The sequence below is a fragment of the Ambystoma mexicanum genome, chromosome 3p, assembly GCF_040938575.1.
Source record: "Ambystoma mexicanum isolate Mex_15411 chromosome 3p, UKY_AmexF1_1, whole genome shotgun sequence".
Taxonomy (NCBI): domain Eukaryota; kingdom Metazoa; phylum Chordata; class Amphibia; order Caudata; family Ambystomatidae; genus Ambystoma; species Ambystoma mexicanum.
Window position 1 is genome coordinate 1249801250 of NC_090925.1, and position 13291 is coordinate 1249814540.

The 13291-nt window shown below is 46.6% G+C and overlaps 1 protein-coding gene and 1 long non-coding RNA gene across 2 annotated transcripts in view; one reads left to right on the forward strand and one right to left on the reverse strand.

The window, feature by feature from the left end:
- Positions 1-13291, forward strand: part of PLBD1 (phospholipase B domain containing 1) — a 424699-nt gene that overhangs the window by 191786 nt on the left and 219622 nt on the right. Inside the window, exon 6 of the mRNA XM_069652727.1 lies at positions 7161-7305. Coding sequence (XP_069508828.1) covers positions 7161-7305 — 145 coding nt within the window. The remainder of the gene's footprint in view (positions 1-7160; positions 7306-13291) is intronic.
- LOC138581412 (uncharacterized) overlaps positions 1-13291 on the reverse strand; it is a 578201-nt gene that overhangs the window by 163726 nt on the left and 401184 nt on the right. The window contains exon 4 of the long non-coding RNA XR_011304546.1: positions 12433-12616. This is a non-coding gene — a long non-coding RNA (uncharacterized lncRNA). The remainder of the gene's footprint in view (positions 1-12432; positions 12617-13291) is intronic.

Consider the following 13291-nt stretch of genomic DNA (forward strand, 5'->3'; position numbering starts at 1 on the left):
AGCTGACACTCCAGAACATGCGAGTGAGACTATATGCATACGGGTGCAAAAGGCCCCTACCAGTGAGCGGGTCATTCCGATCAGACCTAGCATGCAACAGAGCCACGTGCAGAGCCCAGATATATGTGGTGGACGCGGACCTCGAAGCGTTACTAAGCTGTCGCACTGCAGAGAAATTGCAACTGGTACACTTTGCGTTCAGCGTCAAACCAACAGAAATAGATTACCTTCTAGCAAAACACCACATGGTATTTCAAAGGATAGGGTGCCTCCGCCGGAGAACAATCAAGCTACACATCGACCCGACAATAGAACCCAAGGCCATACGACACCGCCAAGTCCCTTTCCATATGTGAGAAATGGTCGAAAAGGAACTGGGTAAGCTAGAAAAGCAGGGGATGTCACTGATCGTCATCGCACAGAAACCACGACAACCCTATGCAGTAAGAATATGCATTGATATGAGGCTACCCAACGTAGCCATTAGCCGGGAATGCCACGTCACCCCCACCATCGACAAACTGTAGACCTAACAGGATCCAAAGTCGTCAGCAAGATCGACCTAAGGTCAGGCTATCACCAACTCCTCCTCACCAGAGAGTGCAGGTACATAACAACTTGCTCATCCCACCTGGGCCTCCGAAGATAGAAACGGCTGATTTTTGGTATCTCCTCAGCAGCGGAGGTTTTTCAGAATGAGATCAGGAGAGTACTCCATAGCCTTGCCGGAACCCATAGCATTAGTGATGACATCCTAGTATAAGGCACCACAGAAAGCGAACACCACGAGAGACTAGCTGCAGTCCTCAAGTGATTAGAAGAATCAGGCCTCACCCTACACATAGAAAAATGCAAATTTAACAAAAGCAAGCTGAACTTCTTCGGCTGAGTATTCAACACCGACGGAGTGTCGCCGGACTCGGCCAAGGTCAGTGACATCAAAGGTACAAAGGCCCCCACGTTAGTGTCTGAGGTGAGGAGTTTCATGGGTATGGCCACATACTGTGCAAGGTTTATACCCAACCTGGCCACCCTTGCAGCGCCGCTGAGGGAACTTATGAAAAAGGAAAAGCAATGGGAATGGACAAAACACCAGCAAGCGTTTGAACGCATAAGACTTGCTATCCAGCACCACTAAAATGGCATTCTTCAACACCGACCAGGCCACAGAACTCCTGGCAGCCCGGTAGGACTAGGGCCGGTGCTAACTCAAGTAAACAGAAATGGCAGCGTATACCCAATTACTTTTGCCAGTCGCGCACTAACAAAGACAGAACAAAACGATGCCCACATTGAGAAGAAGGCCCTGGCGATCCTATGGGGCTGCCGATCACAAACCACTGATACCGATCTTCAGGTGATCAGCACAACATCCCCCAGCATGGCTAGAAATATGGATGTTCCAACTACAGCCGTTTAACATTGATGTCGCATACAGAGCTGGAGCAGACAATCCAGCTGACTACCTGTCTCGCAGCCCGCGACCCACCAACAGACATGAAGAGGAACATGTGGCCGAGACGGAGGAGCATGTGTGCGATGTGATCGTCTGTGCTCGCCCACAAGCCCTAACGCTGCTGGAGATAGCGGACGAAACAAAAGCAGACGCCGGTTTGCAACAAACCAGCCAGACCATACAATCAGGCGACTGGAGGAACTACTTGGCTGCAGTAGCACAACACACCACGGCATCTGACAGAAAAGCTACAGATGCTGTTTGGCATCCGCCAAAAGCTCACGATATCGGAAGAAGGTATTGTGCTGAAGGGACACAATCATTCTACCGGAGACATTGGAAGATGGGGCCCTAAAACCAGCACATGGAGGCCATCAAGGCATGGCGAAGACACAAGCGTCCTTGAAATCCAGGATATATGGATGCCGCAGATGCAGCACTGTGTGACCGAACTGATGGAAACCTGTGCCTGAACCCATCATAAGCGCGCCCAGCAACCACACAAGATGGGAGTCGTGAGCATGAACTTTTGTACCATCGCGGGAGAGTGGTACCTCCTCGTCCTAGTTGACGAATTCAGCAGATACTCAGAAGTGGAGCAAGTCCACGAACGCAGAGTCAGTCATCACTGCCCTCGAGAGAGTATTCGCCGTATATGGGTTGCCCAGGAAACTAAAGAGCCAGAATTGACCAGCATTCACCAGCCAGGAACTCAAACAATTTCTCACCAACCTGAGTGTCAAACATAGGAAGATCATACCATGCTGGCTGCAAGCAAACGACAATGCAGAGCGTTTCACAGTGTCCCTAAACAAAACTATAAGAATCGCAAAAGGCCATAACCAGCCATGGCTGCCGGCAGTATATAGGTTCCTCTGACCACACCGTCAAACCCCGCACACATCCACAGCAGTAAGCCCAGCAGCGTTGATGTTCGGAATGCCAATACAAGCCAAACTACTGCTACACCCGAGCTGGGTGAATCCCGACCCAGACATACCGCTCATGGAAGAGAGGCGAGCCAGGCGGAATGAGAAAGAGAGCCAAGCTCGCCATGCACAACACAGGGAACTGCAGCCGGGGGATACCGTGTTGGTGAAGACCAGAGCGCCCCAGAAGAAAATGACACTGACATACGAATCACGTCCCTGGATGGGTCAAGACGCCAACTACAGCATGGTGACAGCTGCCAGAGGAACAGAAGTAGTGAAGCAAAATGTGTCCCACTTCCAGAAAGTTCCAAAGACACTGTGGGAGGAGCAACCGGATACCAGGACAGCGAGTGGAGATCCTGAGTAGATCCTGAGACACCAGCGAGAGCAAGTGGGGGCGCACGCCCGCAAAGTGACCCAGAACCAGTTTCTACCCCAGGACGAGACCCCACACCTCCGGCCAAAAGCCTCCACAAGGTAGATTCACCTGAGAGAACACACTCAAGGTATCCGCTTCGAGAGAAGCCACGGCCATCGTCCCGACTACACAAATATTTGCTTCAAGGGATCTACCGTCGAAGAGCCGGAGTAGATGAGAACCAGTAAGAGACTTTGTTATGAAATGTTGTGTTGATCAAGCATTCTAAGTTTGGGAGGAATGTGGTGTAGCCGTGTAGGGCCCGATCACGTGGGTGAGGGGAAACCCGAGTCACGTGATGTGGGCATAATAAAGATTGGCGCGGAAGAAGTAATTCTGGTGCGAGACACGAACGGATCGAGTCAAGTGTGTTCTTTGCTCCCTGTGAGTGTGGGCCTGAGCGTGAAGTATGAATGATACCCAACCTAGAACGCACCGGAGATCGGGAAGACAAGCATGACAACGGCCTGCTCCCGGGCCAAATGGGGTGGGCCCAGAAGTTAGCACTCCCTGGCCGTGCTGCCAGAGCAGCCTCCGAGGTGAAGAGGGAGGAGGTGAAGAGGGAGGAGGCTAAAGCCTGCACTGACGCATCGTACAGGGCAGTGAAAAAATGTCCCAGGACGATGCATGCTTGGGGCCCAGGTGAAGAGTGATAGATCTGTGTCTGGAGTGCACAACCTTCCCACTTGCGCTGCATGGGCGCTGAGAAGAAAGGGGGGTTAGACTGCGAGCCGGCTGATGTGCCACAGGCGTGGCAGTGAATGGAGGCAGTGTTTCCACAGCAAAAGCGATGTTGCAGAAGAAATAATGCACCACTGGCATTGTAGTTTGTGCAACCACCCACCCCCCCCCCAGAATACAGGGCCGCCAAGAGGCAGAAAAAGTGTTCTGCATGGCATGGTTGTTCGTCGCGCGCTCACAATCGATCATCTGCGTCGCGTCGGAACTCCCCCGCATTTCATGGAAGCGATCCTGGTCTCGTCGCCACTGTTGGCGGTCTCGTGCGGGCCGCCTCCGTGAGCCCCCCACCCCCTGTAGAACAGAGACACGGAGACGTGGATGTTGTCGGTGTGGGCTCCCCGGTGAACTGACGTCACCAGGAGCCGCCCCGTTTATTTAAACAGGCACGCGACGGAGTTGACGTCACTCCGTCGCGTGCGGACCCTTAAAGGGGCAACGCCACACCGTGGGTCATGGTGGTGACGTTGGCCGCCCTACGTGGGGGATGGGCTCAACAAGGAAGATCTTCGGGCTGCAGGCTGCACAGGCTGCACAGTGGTGGCTCTGGCAAGATAGTGCCCCTTGTGTTGAATGGGGAACGGCCTGAAAAAAACAGTGGCTAGGGGCAGGCCAGCCTCTGGGAGACAGCAAGCAGACACAGGCTGCACCACATAAGAGGAAAAAGATGAAGACACCGCCATAATCCTAGGATTGATAAATGAGCACCAACTTCGGTTGGGTGATAATTGTATGTTTTATGTACAGTGCTTTGGCGAAGGCGCTATATATATATATATATACATACATACACTGCTATCAAACAATATAGTGTGAAAAATAATTAATAATTCGAGTAAACAAACTATAAAATCATCTAGCCACCTTATTGTATACATTCTTACAACAATGAATTAAAATTAAGCAATTAAATCTTCCCCTAATACGTGTATTTTGTCAACTCACCCTATAAGTGCAAATATTAAACTGTTTTGATTACCATTTAAAAGTCAAATTCTACTTTGAAAGGACACAATTGTACACAGCATATCTTTGAGAAAACCATCCATGGGCAGCAAGTAGGGGGGGACGAGCAGAAGTAGATCCTTAGTAACGAGGCTCAGCAGATGCAAGGCAGTGAGGAGGCATTTCTAGCGCTGACAGAGGGCAGGCTCCTGCATGAAGGAAATGCAAAGTAGCCAAAGAGAGTGTGCAAGCACTCTAGGTCAGAGATCCCACTGAGGAGCTATTCTCCGGACCTTAGGCCGGTGTCTCGTTGCACAGATTCCCACAGGGTACTAAAGGAAGCACCGCAACAGGGAGTACGTGGAGTCTGTCAGGAGACAAGGAAGCAGAGGTCGGAGGCGGAATTCCTGAGGTACCAGAGAGGAGCATGGAGGCACAGCCTGGCCAGAGTCAAGTTGAGCAACTTTCTGGCACCCAGTGCTTAGTTTGTAAAAAAAAAAGCGCCAGGGCCCAAATATTTTCTGGCACTCATGTGACACTGTGGGTGGGTACCACTGCTACCGCCACCCATAGCTGCTCCCCACAGTGTCAACATATTTGGGGTTAAACTACAGCTCACACCTGTTCATTGTGGATGATGGATGCACTGACTATCACCACTTCATAATTAAAGTGAGTCTCAGGCAGTAAGTGCCGGGGCTCAATAAGGGCCAGGGCAGAGCCCTGGCAAACACCCCCACAAATTAAGTACTGGGCTGCACCCTGAGCCTACTGGCAAGGCACCTAAAAGGTAGACTTCTAAAATGCTGCCACGGTGGCCCGAGTGCCTCGTCGAGATTCAGAGACTGCGTAGTGCCAGGACTGTTTCGTCCAAACAGATACGAGAATGAAGTGGATATGAAAACGGATCTCCATTTGCACTTCTACAGTCAACACCTCCAGAAAACTCAATTTCACTGATGAAGGCATAGGACCTGGAGAAAGATCAAGGGATTGCATTATCATGTAGACTGAGCTCCCCTTTCACTGGTGAAGACATAGGACCTGGAGAAAGCTTAGGGATTGCATTACCATGTAGGCTGAACTCCCCTTTCATTGATTTCTATTTTGTATTTTATTGTTTTTATATAGCGCTTTAATCCAAGGCACTTTACAGTTAACAACAAGAAACACATAAAACATGGAACAGTAGAAGCAAAATAGTATACATGAATCAAACCATAAAGTTGGCATTTAGAACAATTTGCAAGTAAGAAAGGAGAGGAGGAGGGTAGGGAAGGAAAGAGAAGAAGAGAGTAATGAGTGAAGTGAGCAACAAAAGAGAGGAGATCACAGGAGAGATGGGAAAAGATAAAGATAAGGAGAGCAGGGAGAGGGTATTAGGAAGGAGGGAATGGAGAGAGGGGGAAGGTATCAGGGAGGGGACTGAAGAAGTTCTTTCAATGAGGAGCGGAAGGAGGAATAGGTGGGGGAGGAGCGGATAGAGGCATAGCATCTGGAGAAAGCTTAGGGTTTGCCTTATCATGTAGGCCGAGCCTCCCCACCCCCCTTTTCACTGATGAAGGCACAGCACCTGGAGAAAGCTTAGGGATTGCATAATGATGTAGGCTAATCTCCCCTTTCACCGATGAAGGCACAGCACCTGGAGAAAGCTTAGGGAATGCATTATCGTGTTGGCTGAAGAAAGTTTAGGGATTGCATAATCATGTAGGCTGAACTCCCCTTTCACTGATGAAGGCATAGCACCTGGAGAAAGCTTAGGGATTGCATTATCGTATTGGCTGAAGAAAGCTTAGGGATTGCATTATCATGTAGGCTGAACTCCCCTTTCACTGATGAAGGCATAGCACCTGGAGAAAGCTTAGGGATTGCATTATCGTATTGGCTGAAGAAAGCTTAGGGATTGCATTATCATGTAGGCTGAACTCCCCTTTCACTGATGAAGGCATAGCACCTGGAGAAAGCTTAGGGATTGCATTATCGTATTGGCTGAAGAAAGCTTAGGGATTGCATTATCATGTAGGCTGACCTCCCCTTTCACTGATGAAGGCATAGCACCTGGAGAAAGCTTAGGGATTGCATTATCGTATTGGCTGAAGAAAGCTTAGAGATTGCATTATCATGTAGGCTGAACTCCCCTTTCACTGATGAAGGCATAGCACCTGGAGAAAGCTTAGGGATTGCATTATCGTATTGGCTGAAGAAAGCTTAGGGATTGCATTATCATATAGACGGAACTCCCCTTTCTCTGATGAAGGCAATGCACGTGTACACTCAATTACACTGTTACTGATGATGGCTTTTGCCTATAGAAAGCCAAGCATTAGACCCTGACCAAGGGTGCACTGCAATCTTGTCTCCCAAATGAAGTCCCCAATAGAAATCTCTGAAACCCATCATGCGTCATTCAGGAGATCAATGCAATTTCTAGTTTTTCAAGCTCACACCGCAGATTTTCATGTAGCGCAAGGGTCCATCCGAGTGCTCGGTTTACATTGCGCTCCATCCAGACCTTCCACCAGTGCCCACCAACTCCTCCAGCCTTGTCCGACTTCTAGCAACGGGCTTGCGTTAGCATGCTGACAGTGAAAATGTACTTTGTGTGGCCTGCAGATTTCAAGTTATTTCCCACGGCGAGCAGGATCTCATCTCCCTCTCTTCTTTTTTGAAGGTTCTGCCTGGGTATGAGAACATTTTGTTTGCTCACTCCAGCTGGTTTACCTATGCATCCACGCTCAGGGTCTACAAGCACTGGGACTTCAACATCACCGACCCCGCGACCAGCACCGCAAGAATGTCCTTCAGCAGCTACCCAGGTACATCATCTGGCTCTGCTTGCTTCCTGCGCGCCTAGGGACTCTTGACACTGTTCAACTGTCATAGTTCTTGGCTCTGTTTTGATTTGCTGATTTGTTATATTCTGTACTTTCAATTTTGTACATGTTTATCTAAACTGTCAAAAAATCGCAAATGCATTAGGCAAACAATAGCAAATGCATTATAGCATTTGTTGTGCTCATTGATGTTCTTAAGAATTGTGTTTTTGTGCAATGGACGCACATTGAGAGAATGGTTTAATCGTGAAAGGGGCCATCTTTGCCAATTATTGTTGGAGTTATGAAATCATTTCTAGGAAGTCACTTTAGTAACTAATGCGCAAGGGACACTAATGTTGTGATTAATGCAAAAACATGTCTGTTATTTTTGTGGATCTCTATAATATCAATGGGTTTAACATTTTTAAAAAATGGGTGACTAAAATAACCTTACAAAAAAAGATAAGCCGAACAATCCTACTTTATTCACTGAGAGGAGCGCCACCGGTTGGGAATTCTCTTCATACCAATTGTAATTAATTTGGCCGTTGGTTGTAGGCCTCGTCCATCATGGGCAGCCCTCTCTTGCTCGCGAACAATCAGCCTCTTAGATCATTTTATAATAGGCGCAGCCGCAGATTAACCTGACCACCAAGTTCCATTGCTATACACTGGCAATTCCAGTGTTGCTGGTGGGAGGAACCTCTGCAGAGTTGCTGTGCCTTGAGCTTCTGATAACAAGACACAAGACTTGTGCTAGCAATGTATTCTATATTGACTACTGAATCTCTACTGTGTAAGGCTGGTAGGTAGTGTGAGTTTGTTTTGTCAGCGATGATAGTTTGGTATGTCTGAAGTATTCGGCACGTGTACAGTGTTAGTTTTGTATGTCTAAAATATTAGTTTGGCATCGGTAGTGTCTGTTTGCACGATCGGTAGTGTCTGTTTGCACGATCTGTAGTGTTGATTTGGTTTGTGTGAATTATTAGTTTGGTGTCTGCACTGTTTAGTATGTACAGTAATGTGTTTTCTGTTGCATTTGTCTGGGATATCTGCAATATTAGTTGAGTGTTAATAGTGTTGGTCTGGTGCATCTGCAATGTTGGTTTTCTATGCTTGCAGTTTTGGATTGGGGTCTGCAGTATTTGGTTGGCATTCCTATCCTGCATTCTCAGTTTAGCATCCATTATGTTTTTTGGCATAACCGCGGTAGTAGATTATGTCTGCAGTATTAACGTTGCATTTGCTGTTCGTTTCGCATGTCTGCATTCTTAGTTTGGTTGCCCGCGGTATTCATTTGTAATCTGCATCGTCTGGCACAAGGCAACACTGCAATGCATCCTTCCTCGTCCCAGTACTGATTTGCTTTTCCTGTCCATGAACTCCGAGTTTAGATTATGATGTTGGCCCAAGATGACAGACTTCAATGGATCCCCCCACCCCCCACTTTCCGTTTAGGACAGCCTTCCTTTTCTCCTCCTGGTTTAAAAGGGCTCAAATGATACTGTTTGTCCAAGATCTACAGGAAACTGGCCCCTCATTCTTGACAATGTTTGGCTGTAGTTGGATAACCCAGTAGCCACATTTGAAATCCAAACTATCTCTGTGCCTCGTTTCTTGCTTGCCAATGTGTATAATGACTAGGAATCACTGAAGGCAAGATGTTCTACCAAGTCACTGTTGTGGAACCACCTAGTGGAGTTAGCAACATGCATGATGCAAGATGTATGGTTTAAATCTTCTTTTATTGACAAACTAGCTGAAGGACCCGGCTTCACCCTGGATGTCCTTTGTCCCATTTTTTTTTTCATATTCCACCGAAAAAGATGAAGAAATATTGTTGTTTGCCACAAAGGAAAAAACGCGATACATGTTAATTTCACCAATTAATTGAACACCGAATTTTCATTTATCTCCAATTTACATTCTCACCTGAACATCATATGTGTATGCTTACTCTGACTATTTGCAGTGTTGTTGGCAGTGGTTAGTGTCGCTGCTAAACACACACTGCAAATAATCAGAGTAAGCATACACATATGATGTTCAGGTGAGAATGTAAATCGGAGGTAAATAAATATTTATCAGTTTTAAAAGTGTTGCGTCCGTGTGTCTGTGTGCATGTATGTGTAGGTGTGTGGGGGTGGGGGCAGTGTTGGAGGTATCGAGTGACTTTATGCAGACCTTTAGCCGGAAGGCCAGCACTGGGGGTTCACTGGGCACTAAGTGACAATGTGACAGAACTGTTGCAGTGGGATCCACAGGTAGCAGAGATGGGGCACAGAGTGATATTAGTTGAGCTGTCAGTGAGGGCCACATAGTGCAGAACGTATGTACCGACAGCAACATAAATGGGCCCTGAGATCTTTGTTAATATTTATTATTGGGTATTTATTGAGCGCAGACTTGGCTGCAGGAAGCAGCAGAGTGCTTTACAAGTCATAGGGGCAAGGACTTGGGGAGGGAAGCAGAGATATAAGGGAGAGGGGACCTAAAAACGGGGGAGGCGGAGGACAGGAAATTAGGCGAGTAGGGATATCCAAGCAACAAGAGGAGCGAACTGTGGGAGCAGATCACCCACTGCCCGGTTAGGAAGAGAGTGCAGGGCGTAGGGGTCTGGGTGTTTGGGAGGAGCCATCCCTTGAGCTCCTTCCTAAAATGTAGATGCTAGGGGGTGAGTCGGCTGTTGATGGGGCAGATATTCCATAGTCTGAGGGAATAGATGGAGAAGACCTGTCTTTTGATTCTCTTCTTCCTGTACCGGCAGAGCTGAAGTATGCGCATGTCCATACTTCTGGTGGATCGTAGGCCTCTGGAGATGCAGTGTTTCTCATCCAGGTAGTGTGGGGACGTGTGGTTTGACCGCCTTTAAAATGATGCAGCAGGATTTGAAAAAGATACACGCTTGCAGCAAGAGCCATCGCAGTTCAATGAGGATCGGGTGATGTGGTCAAGCTTGTGGAGTCCTTTGAGTCATGCTTCAGAATGTAGGACACATCTCGGGGATGCCAGAGTAGTTGCCGGAAGGCCCTTGAGAAGAGTATTGCCACTATCAAGGTGGCAGATGACTAAGGATTGAACAGCAGATCAGAGGTTTTTTCTGCGATGACAGGCTTGATTTTATGCAGAAGGGAAAGTTAGTACCAGGCAGTTTCTTTCTTCCTTGTATGTGCTGCTTGAAGGAGAGGGGTGTGTCGATGTCGAATTTAAGGGACTTTGCGCATGTGGTCAGCAGGGATGTAAAGCCCTCAACATTCATAGCGGAGAGCCAGGTATGGGTGTCTGGTGGTGATGGTCAGCAGTACGAATTCGGTCTTTGAAGGGTTGAGGTTCAGGTGAGCACTGGATTTCCAGGACTGGATCAGTGTGAGGCAGCCCTTGAGCTTGTGGATGCCTTCAATGGAGGATATATTGAAGTAGAGCTGCTTGTCATCTGCATATTGGTAGGTGTGGATGATGCCAGGAGAATTCCTGAACGGTTCCATGTAAAGATCAACGATCATGGGGGAGAGGATAGATTTTGCGGTATTCCACAGGTGATGGATAGAGTTGGCAATCTGGAGAAATACATTTTAATTAATTGGTGGCAGTTAGCATGGTACGATAGGAACCATAGAGGACAATCTTGCTTGCATTGCTCCTACTTTCTCAAGGACCTTACCTAGGAAAGGAAGATGGGTGATGGGGTGGTAGTTGCTGAACTCAGGGTGCAGTGTAGGTATTATGAGAAGCAAAGGATGGTCAGGTAAGGGAAGAGTGCTTCAGCCAGAATTGTCTTGAGTATAGAGTTTTGGTGGATGTTGTCCAGATACGATCTGGCCTTGAAAGTTGTCCAAGTAGTGGTGGTTATGCGAGATGGGATGTGTAGTGTGCTGTCAGTTTTGGCATTGGTGTCTGTTCTGCCAGATCATGATGATCATGCCGATAAAGAAAGTGTGGATGGCAGTGTTTTTTTCGATTGAGTGGGTATGGGTGCGTTGGGCAGAGAGTTGATGCAAACCTTGATGACTTTGAAGAGGGCTCTTCTTTCACTATTGGCCTTTGCGATGGTGGTTTGGTAGTAGTTACTCTTAGTAGTGGTGATCAGTCGTCTGCGTATAGTACAGAATTTCTTGAGGAGGGCGAGGTCAGATGTTGAGGAAAGACTGTACATTGATGAAAAACCAGGCATTGAGAGCCACATGGGAGATCTGCAGGAGTGAAAGGCAACGTTGGGTAGAACTGGACACTTAGCACGACATTGGAGCAGACATGGACACTAAGATCAACATTGTGGCAGTACCATGGCAATGAAAGCCACATAAGCTAGAACTTTAGCCGCAGGATTGTGGTAAACTCCTTGAGGGGGTTTTGTGCTCAAAGAGCCAGCAGGTTCATCTGAACGTTGATTGAATGGTACAACCTTGTCGACTGAGACGCATGCAAATACTATTCGATCTATCTCAGGAAGGATTTGGAGGTGGGGTTAGCAAAACTGAATTGATCTGATATACTGGATAAATTGAGCGGATGAACGTTATGGGTGTTTGGATGTTCTCTATTGTGGGGCCACCACGAGGGGGGCAACAATATTTTCTAAATTGAGTAGATTACAGTCCTCCACCAAGTACTGCTGCACCTGGAATCAGCACAACATGTTGTTCTTGGGATTCGTCTCTATCGCTACAAGCTTGTGCATTGCTGGATAAGGAGTGTACTTGCAGAATTGTCTGGTGTCTTCAGTGTCGGCAAAAACCACACCCCAACTCTAATCAAGGTGAGCTGCTTTAAGATGAATTGGACTGCAAATCGGTTTCGTTTCTCAAACCTAATCTTGTCTTTGATTCAATATGAGATTAAACACCATGTAATAATCATTCAACGTACAGTTATATAAAAACTATAGACTACTGACAGAACATTAGAACATGTATCTGGGTCACCAAATTGTCTGCTTTCTAAGAGATTAATAAGAATTAAATTCAGTTCTAAAAACACTTCATCTTATTACTTGGGAAATTTTCTAAAAGAGTTGTAACACTCTATCCCACATTGTCCCCTGGGTTATTCACTCTGTATGCTTCTTTCAAACAGCAAATCTGGCAAAACACAAAAAATGCCTTACAGTTTTGTCTACTTCCACTTTACCTCTTATATTCATAGTGATCCTGGAGTATCTTATATTCATAGTGATCCTGGAGTTTCTTATATTCATAGTGATCCTGGAGTATCTTATATTCATAGTGATCCTGGAGTTTCTTATATTCATAGCGATCCTGGAGTTTCTTATATTCATAGTTATCCTGGAGTTCCACTAGGCGTATATGCTTGTCTTTTGGTTCGAAAGAAAAGAGGATGAGAGACAGTAAAAGAAAATTATATATGATTAAATGGTTAACTTCTTTTGTTGTTGAAAAATAGGTTTCAATGTGCTTATTATTTTGGGCAGGCCCCATCATCTTACTTTTATTTTGTTCTTTTATGTTAAAATAAATCAGGGCCCGATTGTAATGCCCCCCCCTCCGCCCCCTTAACACTTGTATTCAATTTAACTGAAAAGAAAGAAAAGAAACATATGTAATATTTGCTTGTATTTCTGAACACACAATACATTGAAAGAACAGATGATACTATTCCAGTTACTGGTTTCCAGGGCAGATGTTCTGGAGCCAGATTTAGATACTATATGGAGGAGGAAACTATTATCTACATTGGATGATTAAGATATACTTTCATGTCTGTGTATATAGAATGAAAGTGCCAATGCCTACTATAAGGTGCCAAATAATGTTATGCCTAAATATATTATTTGATCTGTTCAATCCGTGTTTACACTTTCTGGATTTACAGCGCGTTCTCAGATGATCACTAATTTGCAAAGACAACAGAGCACAGTCTAAAGCAAACACAGCAGCTTGAGTTCTGCCTCCCTGGGTTGGGCATTGATGCCCACATGCAGTCTGTTTGGAAACAAAGCAAGTGTTGGAGGTTCAGTTCAATATCATTA